The sequence below is a fragment of the Colletes gigas genome, unplaced genomic scaffold (assembly GCF_013123115.1).
Source record: "Colletes gigas isolate AHSC1104 unplaced genomic scaffold, ASM1312311v1 Colletes_gigas_Sc00011, whole genome shotgun sequence".
In the NCBI taxonomy this organism is placed as follows: Eukaryota; Metazoa; Arthropoda; class Insecta; order Hymenoptera; family Colletidae; genus Colletes; species Colletes gigas.
The window spans coordinates 7,658,316-7,671,103 of record NW_025106640.1 but is presented as its reverse complement, the minus strand read 5'-3'; the positions used below and the strand labels follow the sequence as shown (position 1 = coordinate 7,671,103).

Here is a 12,788-nt window from a genome sequence, read left to right as displayed (position 1 = left end):
GTTCCTGACCGCAGCTCCTTTCTCGTACTTCGATTCAACATCGATGATCAAACGAGGACCTCGAACAGAACGATGTGAAGTGGATTCAACCTTCGATCGACGACATCCCGCCGATTCGACGCAGAGATCTATTCATTTTCTTAAATTGCAAACAGCTACTGTTGCAGAAAGTATTCAGTCGGACACAGGATAAAGGTATTGGTCTAAGACGCGTCATTTCGACGTCGCCGATCGAGGGATCGAATACCGTTTGGAGTTGTTTGCGTTCGCGGCTCGATATCGTGAATCGAAGTACTCTAGCATCAAAGAGTCGCGAAAGGGAGACTTTTCTGGCAGCCATAGTCGAGCGACTGGCACTTTCACCGATTTCAATTTCGCGGTCAATTCATGGTAGAGTTGGCGCGTTAACCTTCCAGCGTTGTTTCAGTCGCGGATATCTCTCGGTTGGACTTTGCGCCTCGTATCTGCGAAATGATCGAATCCGTTCGTCGTAAGCGAGGCTTTACGAACGTTCGATAAAAGCACCGGTCGCCTCTGGATCGAGACTGCTCGTCGCCCGATCGGGAAATGCTCTCCCTCTTTCGCTCGTTCCCGTCGTTCTCCTTTTATCTATGCTTACATGCTCCGCTTAGTTCCTACCTTAAACGCTACGTTGTATCGTTAGAGACGTTAGTGAAGCGTGAACCTTTAAATATCGCTAGTCTTGATACGGGTTACAAGTCGATTTCCGTGAAACGAAAAGGTGGCCAGGGCCGTGTCGTGCGTTCCCCGTTCACCGCGAAGTCGTCGGTTTGCTAAATACTCTTTGCAACCCGATCAGAAATAGCCCTTGAGGGATAAGACGGTTAGCTGTGTCTAAGATGACCTTAAATAAAGTGTACTTATTACAACGTTTGTCGTCAGGGTGTCCCTGGTCGTCTTGTGGAGACAAGAACTTAATAATCCGCGGATCGAGGAACAAATTCTCTCGTTCGGCCGGACGACGAACGATCACGCGTCAAGCCTTCGATCGTTTCCTGTCGTCCTCGCGAAGACTCGTGTTCCTCGACTCGCCACGAAATATTGCACGCAAGATCCCTGCGATCTTCGTCCCATTATGCGATCTATAAGATCCGATATGCGCGATAAATATTATGTATAAAGGAATGGAATGAATCGGACGTAGAAATGCGTAAAGCGTAGAGCTCCGTCCTGTAAAAGATTATCTGAAACCGACCGTGTGCATTAACCATTTATCCACCTTCCACGTGGTCGATCCTCGGCCGTAAACGCGTTTTAAAACTATTTCCCCCGTCGCGAGGCGTTGCTCAATCAAGCAAGCCTCGTGATCACCCGCGACCATTGATGGTCGCATGTCCGCGTGAAATTATATTTAAAGTGTTCTATAATGAGTGCCGTCTTTAATATCATCGATGAAAACACGTCTCCTCGAGAGCGTTGCACAAGCGACTCTTGCGACTTACCCAAAACGTGCGCCGTTTTTTCCGTATTTCTTTTCTCTCCTTGTAAAAATTTAACGAACGAATTGCTACGCGCGTTGCACGCGTTTCGAAACGCGACGATTACCCAACCCGAAATCGTTGCGTTCGAAGGGGCAGAACGCGCGAGGTCGTTCGCGCGGAAAAATCCACCGGGAACCGGGTCCTGCGATTTTTCCACGCGAACGCGTGTGTTTCCCCGGGTCGGTCGGTTAACGCGAGTGGTCTCGCAACGCGTACAAAAGCGTCACGCGAGTCGGCGAATTAGCACTTTACACGGAGGTTCTTTTCCATCGCGCTCCTCCCCCTCCTCCTCCCACCACCCGTCCCCGAGGTACCCGAGCCGAGGTTTCACGGCATCATTTTACGAGGCGACAGCCACTTCTTCATGTAGTAGCAAAAGATCGTGGAGATGTAGATCAGAACCAGCAGGGCGCACGTCACGCCCAACACCAGCACCGAAGTCTTGGTCGGACAGGGCTCCACTATGGTCACCGTTTTGTCTGCAACAGATTTCGTAACATACGAAAAAACTTAGGTGAAAAATATCTGGAGGAACAGAAGTTGTCCAGGGGTCATTTTGATTGCTCGAGTACTGATCGATTCTGTGTTATCTTTGTAACTACCTGCTTCGTTGAAGTCTATGCTCGCGTCGCTCTTCAAGAACTCCGACTGCTTCTCGTCGCCAAAGTCGAGGACCAGGATCTCCTGCGACAGCGTCATGTCCTCCGACTTCTCCTCCGTGGCGTTCGCGAGGCTCCTTCGACGCCTCTTGCCCCACGACTCCACGGATTCGCGACCCCATTCGCATACAGCCTGGAATCAACCCATCCCTTCGTATCTTGCCAAAGAAATAAAAATTCATGACGATTCTCTGTATCAAATTCGTTGGATTACCGGCTCGCAAGGTCCCAGACAGTATTTAACGTTGCACTGGAAGATCACCCCGTAGGATTCGGTGAATCTGAACGCCTCGTACACAGACTGCAGAGCGTTTCCGTCTGGCGTGAAGCTGGGGAAGATCGATGGATCGACCGGGCATCTGAACATTCAATCGTTATTTATTTATTCTGAATCGCTGTAGTTTGCCTAAAATAAGTCACTGACCCTTCGTCGTCGATGATCTGGAACGTGCTCTTCGAGTCCTTTGCCATGGCCACGCAGCTGCGAGCGAAGATGCCATAAGGAGCTAGGGATCGAGCAGATAATTGTTATTATTCCTTCGATGACGCGAGAAATCAATATGGAGAAGGAAGGTAAGTTAATTTAAGCGTTCACATTGGATCCTCCACGTTTCACCCTTTCCTTCCTCTTCATATCGTCTGAAAATAAATACTCACTGTCTTCCGGGATTTCGATTCTGAAGGTGAGCTTGTCTCCGATGCGTACAGTCTCGACCTCCCTGGACCTGCTGTCGAGGATGCGGATCCTCGGAGGAGGGGCTTCCGGCGCGCTGGTGATGCTGATCATTTCCGGGTCCCTGATCGGCATCATCCCAAAGGTGATGTTCTTGGAGGACATGTCGTAGGTGCACTTCACCTTGTAGATCTTGTCGGCCTTGGTCATCACCACGGAATGGTGCTGCAGGACGACGGTGTTCGAGTAGATCCCAGTCTGAAAACCGTCACGCTGCTATGGTAAACAAAGAGTTTCAACGGAGAGTCGAGGTGTCGAGTGGACGATCGTGGAATGGAACATGGTACGAACGGCTCTGAGGATCGCTTACCACGCTCTGAGTGTTGCAGTCCTGCCCGCTCATGGTCAGATCGAGCCTGAAGAGATCGCTGTTGATCACGTCGATGTTGCAGGTCTCCGATCGCCCGAGGGCGTAGATCCGGCCATTGAAGGGCTTGTTCGTGCGTACCTGAACCGCGATACGCGTGTCCTTGCAGTCCACAGACACTGTAACAACGCCCTGTTACGATCTACCCGCTAAACGTCAACCTGATGCTATCTAGCGAACGTACCATCGTAGCAGGTGCCGGTCTTGTCGCAATTGATGTCGTTTCTCGTGAGGTTGTTGATCGTGGAGTCCTCAGTAGTCTCGAAGACGATCGGAAGCGGATCGGCGATGGGCCCCGAACCCTCTGCAAACGAATATTAGTTACCCCAACGCTGGTCAGAACGAGAGATTTACGAAGTTTTGGGGGTCCTTACTTTCGCAGTAGTTCTCGAAGTAAGTTCCAACCCGCTCCCCGTTGTCGATCAAAGGACGTTCGGCGTTTAGGTACGTGGAGGGCCCGTCGGGGAGAGTCCAGTGATCCAGGTGGAACAGCTGGCAGTTGTAAGCCGATCCCTGAGGGGCGCCGCGATAGAGGAAGGATCTGCAGAGGAACTCGTTCTCGATCTCGCAGGCCAATCTGCACGCTGACTCGCTCTGAACCTGGAGCTCCTTGTCGGTGTAGTAGTGCAAACCCGCGTATTGCGCAACCTTGTCATCAGCCACGCCGATCCTAGGCATCTGGAAGATCCTCTGAGACTTGCACGCCTCTTTTCCTGAAAGATTTTACCCCTTACAGCGCCTCTGGCCATCTCTCGTCCTTGGATACCTTCGATCGTTGGACGATCGCATTAAAAATTAAGAGATTCCGATTCCTGTTTGTACTTCATACCTTTCAGACAGAGATTTTCGAAGTAATCGACGCCCTGGGCGTCCACGAACTGCACGTACTGGCCGGTGGTTCTTCGATCAGAGTCGCTCAGGTGACACTGCAGGGTTACGTAATTGTACTCGACGGAACGGCAGGTGAAACGGTGCTCGTTCAGACAAGCAGCGAGACAGGCCTCCTTCGTCGACGTGTAAATCAACGCGTTGTCCAGGCCACGGATCATCTTGTTCGGGACCCGCTCGAAGGACCACGGACGCAGGCAAACGTTCTCTGAAAAACGACCCCCGAAACTACGTTGACAAATGGTCGAAAATAATATTCTTTCGATGCAAATTTATTTTATGACCATTCTTGCTACCTGACGAAATATCTGGGAATGGATTGGGAGATTTGATTGAGGCGATTCGATCCTCTAAAATTAATTGAACCGACCACCTCGTCGTGTTGTATAATTTTATGACGCGCGAGGGATTTTTGTTTACAGAGAGGCAGGGACACGTGGATACGCCTGACCGCAAGACGCGACGGTTGCACACCTGACGAACCGTGCACATGCTGCAGGGAGTGCATTCGGTTACGTAATACTTATTTATGCGATATGAATTTCAGACGCCAACACCTGTGCCAGCACGCTCGAGATATTCGATACAACCGTCGGTGTCGTTGCCGTGCAATTTGGCATCTAGACGATAAACATATTCCTTGTTGCTCCCAGCATCTTTACCCATCAACGTCTCGAGCCAACAATGGCGTACCTTGGACGTGGGCGAACGGATCGCTCGACCCTTAATTATTTAGAAATAAAACTTTATATTTATTAGTAATTTACGACTTTGCGTTTGTTATTTAAAGCCCTGAATTCCTCCTATATTTAACATCGCATAAATTTCAGTATGCACGTCAGAAATTTCCGCAACTATTCCGTACCGATACGCACCACCGTGCGCTCTATCGTAATTTCAGCTGTTTAATCGCATTGGCAACGCGGCTAACTCATTTTGCGATAAAATCGACTTACTTTCCGGATTATCAGAGGCACTGAGGCATGCATTATGTGCAATTCTATTATAGGAGAACAGCAACGCCATTATTCATCGCGTAACCAAAGAACTTACTATTTATCGCTCTTCGTAACCTCGTTTCTATTTATCCCATCGTATCTAGAAACGTAAGGATTGATTCTCGATCCTCGAAAAGAATTTTTATTTTTGCTAATTTATGCTTTTCAATATTATTCGACGCAGAGGTGAATATCAATGAATTTTGCACCATTCGCGGTGCTTAAATTACTACAAACTATGATATTTGCAGCCAAGATTCGTTAAACACTGTTTATTCGCGTGTAAAACGTGCACGTGGGCTGTTACGATTGCACGGTCTACCGGTTAATAAGCTTACGTCTAAGATCGAATATCATCGCATATTTGTTCAGCCCGGAGAAGCCAATAGATGGCAAGGTACATGCTTCAACCCATTTGCCTCGCATGGTCGACCATATCCAGTAATCAAAATGTCTTTCGAGGGACGGGGACAATCCAACTATCGCGATTCAACGGTAGTATACAAGATCGTTCCTTCTTTTACTCGTACCAACGTAGAATCGAATCGAATTTTTATTCCAAGCGTAAATAAAATTTCAAACGCCCGAGGAATCTAAAGGCACACATATGCGCTCGCAAAGTGTCTTGTCTATCGAATGTAGCACGCGACGAACAACGTGGCTTTGTTACTAGTAGATCAGCAGCCTCGAAACTCGCATTGTTTTCCCATTACGTATCTTTAGATTAAGGATATTACGCAGATGCTATCTCTAGTGATTTTACAAAGGCGTTTGATAAAGCTGATCGCACGGTGCTCCTCGAAACTATTTAACATCGGATAACGCGGGAATGCGTGGAAATATTTGTAGTTAAATAGTTATTGAAATTTCTAGAATAAATAGTTCTTTGTTCGCGATATTAGATCTTGGAATCCGATCTTATCGGGCTAGAACGCTGGTGTAACAGTTTGATATCTCAAAACGCAGGTAGATCGCAGGAAGCTAATAACATTATCATCCGTACTGCTATTCTAACGAATTTAAAGGCTTCGAAAATCTCGCGTTGTGATTTTAATAAGTTTGGTGCATAGATCGAGCAGAATGGAGTTCCCCAGCGATAGTTGGAATTTTATTGTCAAGATCGATCTCGGGCAGGGGGTTTGATTCGACTCGTAACGCGTGGTTAATGGCGTTCGTCGGCTCCCCGGGGATAAATGGGAGGTATCGGTGGCCATGGCGGCGTGAAAGACGAAAAAAGAAGGTCAGCATTCGCGATACGGCCGAGGCACGGATCTCGACGATCGAGAAACAGTTATATATCCGGCAGATATCCGAGGAAGTGTGGCGAATACCACGGTTGGTCGGTCACGCGAACGCAACGCGGGACGTGCACGGGGAAAACGGCTCGAGTCGATGCCGAAATCACGAGCGGACCCGGGCCATGTGACTTGGCATCCCCCCGTGATCGACCGCCGCCGCTAGATCCGATCTATGACGCACGACTTTTTGGCAGAGGAACGGGATCGTACAGGCCGCGGTAAAATTTACGCCCCAAACCTTGGACCGCCGTTCGCCGAAATAACACAAAATTCCTCAAAAACTTTCGAGCAACTTTATCAGCCTCTTCTACAGAATAACAAGAAGAATAAGAATTTTGCACGATACAAATACTTGACACCCCCATCTTGAACTTTAAAAACGGATTCTTCGAAGTTTAATTTTTTTAGTTTATTGACACGTTGAAAGTTTGCTGAGTAGCTTTCGTCAGCTTCGAGCCCCCGAATGAATTTATTATTACTTTGTTCCGAGCAGGGGCGGCGTCCTTGGCCGCGCCATAGGTGCCGAAATTTTAGCAGATCGTATATTTCGTCGCGCGCTCCAATTTCTTTTGTTCCGCCCTCGAAACCGGCGCTAATGTCGACGACGAGGAACGGGACGGTGCCAACGAACCGACGCGTGACTACGACACGGATGATTCACCGCGACCGTGCGAATTCCTGATCGCGCCCGACGGATTGACGACCACCGAAATACCCGCCGATACAATGCCACCGGCCATTTTGCCACGAAAACGTTGGCATCCGCCTCCGCGGGGAACAATTCCCCCGCAGATTCTCTGCAACCCTCGAAACGACGAAGATTCGAAGACTCGTCCGGGCTCCAGAGGCGTTTCGAGAACCGTGCACCGGGTGTCTTCAAAAATAAACCAGCTCCTCTCGGACAGGGACTATTCTTAGACGTCCTGGAGTCCGCGACGGCGATCCTGAGGGACGGCGGGGGGTTCGCGATTCCGCTGGAAATGTTTTAGTTGGCAGTGAACCGACGTTTGAACCCTGTCATCCGTGACTCACGCGGAACGAGGCTAAAATTAATCATCGTCGCGGGCCGTTTTATTTCTCAAATTAAACGATGGAACCACGGGGGGAGGAGGGAGGGTTTGGGTTACGTAAATTTCGGGACGAGCCAACTTTTAAACGGTCTCTGCCCGTGCGAATTCTTAACGAGCCGGCACCTCGATCACGGTGCCTCTATCGTTTCCCGATGGTTATTTTAAGAAAAGGAGGATTTTCAGTGTTTGCACCGCTGCCATCCGCCATTGCAACTTGCTTCGACTGCCATATATTGCTCAAAACAATTGATCGACTCTCCAATCGAGTATCCTGTGACTTCCAGACGCAATTGTTGCCCTGCCAAGCAGGTGTGACGAAAGAGACGGGGGGGCTAACGCGAATCACGTCGTTTTAATTGTCCCAAACTCGAGGAACGAAACCGGTGTCCCATCTGGACGTCCCGGAGGCGCCTGGCGGAGAGGCAAACGCTCGTTTTCAGGGAAACGGAGATCTTCCTCGAAGTCCTTCGCGGTCGTTTCGGGGCGACGAGTCCCCCGGAGGTGTTCGTGGGCCGTTCGAGCGGGTTTTACGACCAGCCCCGAGACACTCCTAAGGGTCGAAGGCACCAGTAGGCTCGTTAAACCAATATTAGGGGTTTCTTAGACCCCCTTGGGATCTTTTCGACACCTCCGACACGCCTGCAGATACCTGTTTACCGCCGGCGACCGTGCTTAAACCATCCCTCGCGCCGTTTCAAAGGTACCAGCTGATCCCATTGTTTGACACCAACCCGCTGGTGTCCCCCCCTTCTTGGCAAATTTGTAGACTTTCTTGTCCGCGTGAAAATCTGCCCCTCGGAACGGAGGCCTCTTTGTGCCCAGGCCTGATGCCATCGCGCGAAACTTGTCACAAAAGGTGGCACTTTGTCGATTCGAGAATTTTCAAGCGTCCAGGACCCGCCTGCTTAACCCACGACCCTCGACGAACGTTGAAATTGCGGGGAGAAAGGCTATTTGGAATATCAAACTTGATAAATTGTATTCTTCGAAGGCCAGAGAAAAGTTTGCAATCTTAACCCCTTCTCGTAAACAGACCAGACTGATACTAAACTGTTTTGCAACAGAGATTATAAGAATCGTGACCGACATTTGTGCCGTACCTATGGGAACTAAAACTCAATCGCGATCGTGGCTCCTGATGTTTACGTTTGGGCCACCTTTCTGTTATTATTCTCTGATTGAACTCTGGTTATTATTCGTGTTTGGGCCAAAATCTTCGCCACGAGTCAGACTCGTTAATGCACGTGAAGGGGTTAAATAAATCGTAACTACACACAGGACGATATTCTCCAAGTTTCCAACCAGTTCTCGCGGCTTACAAAGAGCAGATAGAAATTCCCCGGGCCACTCGAGAGGGAAAACTCAAGGGCTGTTTGCAGGTTATCATCAAACTCGGTCACAATGCAACGTGGTCAAACAACCTTCCTCTCTACCAGAAGCTACCGGCTTCTCCGGTTTATTTGCACATCTACCTGCTCCCCGGTCGACTTCGCCACCAGCGTCTAAACCTGGATTATCGCACCTTCCCGTTCCCCCCAAAGGTCCTCCCGCTTATTGCGGGATTTTTCTTTCGCCCGCCATTGTTCCACGGAAGGGTTTCCCGTCCTGTTTGCGACGGGGGGACGCGGGAGGTGCGAGGGTATTAACGTTCATTAACGAAGTCGTGCTGGTGTCTCGATTATGCCGGGGCCGCTCGAGCCCTCGAAGGACGAACCATCCTGGACAGGTGCGCGGGAATTACGCTTTAAAAGAAAAAAACCCCCCCGCTATCTCGCGATCGATATCGCAATAACGAAGTTCCGTGGGCTGATCGTGTATTCATTAACACCCATTACTCCGATCGCGACGAAAATTTATTTACGATCGAGTCTATAAAGTCTACGGATGCAACGACAATATCCTTGAGGACTGATAAATCATTCCCTGGACGGGCAGGTCAATTAATTTATAATTGAAATCACCCGTGCGCGCGGCATGAAATATTCCGACGTTCGAGAGCGATAAATATATAGGTAGGTTGGGTTTTTAAAGAAATTTAAATATTAACCCTACGTTGTTGGACTTTTTTATCGTCTCAACGTTGTTTCGACGGGTCTCACCCGATCTGATCTGAAGCTTCGTCATGTAGTACATGTTCGCGGCCCTCTGTGGCTGCGCAGCAGGATTCGTGGCCGCTGTCTCGTTCTGGAGCTGGCAGAGGGTGTCCTGCATAGGCGCCAAAGGATTCACCACGAACGAGAACGCCGCTGCCTGACACTCCGCTTCCTCCCTGCACCATCCCTGGCACTCGTACAACGACAGGTTCCTCACGCTGTAATAAGTCGTTCCGCGGTAATCGTAGTCCGTCAGCTTCTCGAACGCCGTCCTGGCTGAAACGGGAAACACCAGGTTCCTTAAAAATCATCAGCATCCCAGCCACTCTAGGAGATTCGCTTTGCAACTGTTTGAAAGTCGATTCGAGGAGGCTGTTCTCCGTTGGTCGTCGTCCATCGAGGGATCGTACTCACCCAGAGCAGCTTGAGAGACGGTGACCAAGGTCAGGAGCGTCACGCTCGCGGCTATGGTCGCCATCGTGCCGATCGCGGACGAGCCCATCTGCAACAGAAGCAAAGGATCTCGGTTAGAAACTTAATTAGATACGGCCTGACCCCTCGTTGTCCTTCGATCTCGCCTGGACACGATTCTTACGTACAACCCTTTCGCCACGGTCGCTCGTGCGCTATATTCCATTATCGTGGACCTACGATCCCCATTCCCAATATGATCTCTCAAATAAAACAGCAACATAACTTTCGAACTCATGAACGTTAACCCCTTAACGCACGATTGAATGTAATTTTTCAACCGTATACTATTTAATTTTATTTAAATTTGCTCAATGACCATTAGTCTCATAATTGTGAAACTTTCAGAGTCGTAATTGCAGGGCGGTGGGGTTAAATTCAATGACCATTAAACATTGGAGCATCGAACCGATTACGGTTATTTGCTTCCCGGTAAACGTAAGGTCAGAGAAAGGTCGATATTTAAGATTCCGTGGCTCGACTACCCCCTTAATGAATTCCGCGTGCACGCACGCTTGACGCGCGCGTAACCGGCACGAGTAATGAAATGTGTTCGCGCATCTAAAACGGTTTTTCAACCGGAGATCCGCGCGAGCCGAGAACGTGTCAGGGCGAAGAAACTAGCTCTGGAAAAAACTGACCTTTTAGGAGGAAGAACGGAAAATCACTATCATTATTTCCTAACTACCTCGGTAACAATTTTTCCCCCCTTTTACGAGTCAAAGGCTCGCGAGGAAAATGGTGTCGGTGAGGAAACAGCGCACGTACGAGGGGTTATTTATTATTTTATCATCCCACCTACCACGGAATAACATATACGATAATATGCTAGTGTTCTATATTTTAGATACTGTAACAGTATAATAACGAAGTTTAAATATTTTCACAAGTCCCCCCAAGCACAGTGAACCCAATTCAGAAATAAAATATGACCGGTACGTAAGAAAATGGCCACGGCCATTTTTGGACGCGTTTGTTTCCCAGATTCGATTTCGAAAGTCGTTTCGCGGAATTAATAACGTACGAGGGGGCACAGGCTCGCCATAACTCGTTAACGCGAGCCACATAAGGTGTCCGTGAATCAATCCACGGCGGAATAAATCTTTGACGTCGCGATCGTGCGAGCCCCCCGTTCATGAAAGTGCTAAAAGACGATCACGAGGAAGTCGCTGGAGAGATCTCGTCGTCGTCCAGCGAAGTAATTCGCTCGTGCAAGCTGGAAGCACGCAAGTCACCGTCTTCCCGCGTGCCTTTTGCTCGTGTTTCACCGTCCGACCGCTTCCTGGATCTCTTCTTTTCCTCGGTTTTTGCCCCGTTTCCACAGCTGCCACCTCCCCGATTTCTTCGCCCCGTTGTTCCCCCCGCGCCTCGAGCCGCCTCTCGTCCCGACGAAACGTATTTACGATCGATCGTTTCCTCCTCGTTCCGCCGCGTCCGCGTTTTTCCCCACGGGTCGATTGAGCGATTCAGCCCGAAGTACGCTGCCCGTGTAAGGATCGACATTTCGCCACGATCCTCCGGAGACCCACGTGAACCAGCCTCGAGATCGCCCCGTTGCTCCCATCGACCATTCGCCTTTTCTCGCTTCTTTCGCGACGCCATTTTTATCCAGGAACCATTCCACCGTGAAACGAACCAGTGCAACTTGCGAAATTTTCCGCCAGAATTCTCGCCTGTCTTGTGGCCCAGTTATTAGAATAACCCTGTATATTTGTTTAGCGAACCGAGAGATTACGGGGCTAAACAGTTTATCTTGGTCGCTCGGTGTGCCCAACAGCCTGTCTCGTCCGTGTTTCCGAAGGATTATACAGTTTGAAAGAATTAAATTGTACAGGCTCTGCCCTTAAGAATACTCAAAATGGTACCTCTGCATTTTGTTCCGGATTAACAGATTAAAATCCAACCTCGGGCTTGTCCAGTTGGGAAAACATAATACGTAGTTAAGATGGCGTTATTTGGAAGACGTTTCGCTCAGGTCAGGGAATCGAGGGACTCCGGGAGCACGTACCGGGTCGTGCGACGTACGTACACCCTCGGTAATTGCTGCAGCAGGTAAATGACGCGAGATTGCCCGGTTGAAATTAACGTAATGCAATAACGGAGCGTCGGGCCTCCGGAGGATGGTCTACGCCGCGGCGTTTTGTAGCCTTGGTTCGAGGTCATCGAGCCTGGAGCAACCGAGGACCGTATAACAGAGGAAGAGAGCTTTGTCGTGGCTCGTACCAAGGTCAAAGGTTCAGCCTGTGCCCCCCGCCATCTCCCCCTTTACTCGCCAGAACGCCTATACCGGACCGCCCCGCGGACGCGGATATCAACGAGCCTCGAATTGCTCCGCGACCTAGGCGAGACGATCGATCGAATCGTCAATAATTTTTATTATTTTAGGGCTCGGTCTTCGCTGATACTTTCAGCCATAAATCAACTAGCAGAAATAGCGAAATAGCTAAGTTGTTAGATGGTAGGAAATAATTAATTACGACGCGAGACGAAGCCAACGGTAGACTCGAGTACCGTAGCAGGTGCTAGGTACTACAAATGAAACCTGGTGATGACGAGTTCTGTGGGACCCTTTGGTTTACGACGCCTCCATTACTACGAGAGTAGAAACGATTTTTATAGCACCTAATGGTAACAGAGTAACGCCAGATCCATGATTGGAATATCGATGATGGATCTAGAACTCAAGGGAGCTTGACAAATAACTGAATT

At 49.4% G+C, this 12,788-nt stretch overlaps 1 protein-coding gene across 1 annotated transcript; it reads right to left on the bottom strand.

Annotated features, from left to right (window-relative positions):
• Positions 1-579: 579 nt before the first annotated feature.
• On the bottom strand, positions 580-10,106 carry LOC122398105. The gene is made up of 11 exons (XM_043397701.1): positions 10,023-10,106; positions 9,615-9,884; positions 4,091-4,357; positions 3,636-3,974; positions 3,446-3,565; positions 3,205-3,380; positions 2,819-3,092; positions 2,586-2,667; positions 2,376-2,520; positions 2,105-2,294; positions 580-1,981 (listed from the first exon to the last, which is right to left on the bottom strand). Exons 1-11 carry the CDS (start codon positions 10,084-10,086, stop codon positions 1,830-1,832), a joined length of 2,079 nt encoding a protein of 692 aa, XP_043253636.1. The 5' UTR covers positions 10,087-10,106; the 3' UTR covers positions 580-1,829.
• Between the last annotated feature and the right edge of the window lie 2,682 nt (positions 10,107-12,788).

Excerpts from the sequence above, each read along its gene's own strand:
- LOC122398105 (XM_043397701.1), bottom strand. The coding sequence starts at position 10,086 with ATGGCGACCATAGCCGCGAGCGTGACGCTCCTGACCTTGGTCACCGTC. Across the intron at positions 2,668-2,818 it reads AATCGAAATCCCGGAAGACA|CTCCTTATGGCATCTTCGCT; the intron begins GTGAGTATTTAT and ends CTCGATCCCTAG. Across the intron at positions 2,295-2,375 it reads GTCTGGGACCTTGCGAGCCG|GCTGTATGCGAATGGGGTCG; the intron begins GTAATCCAACGA and ends GGTTGATTCCAG.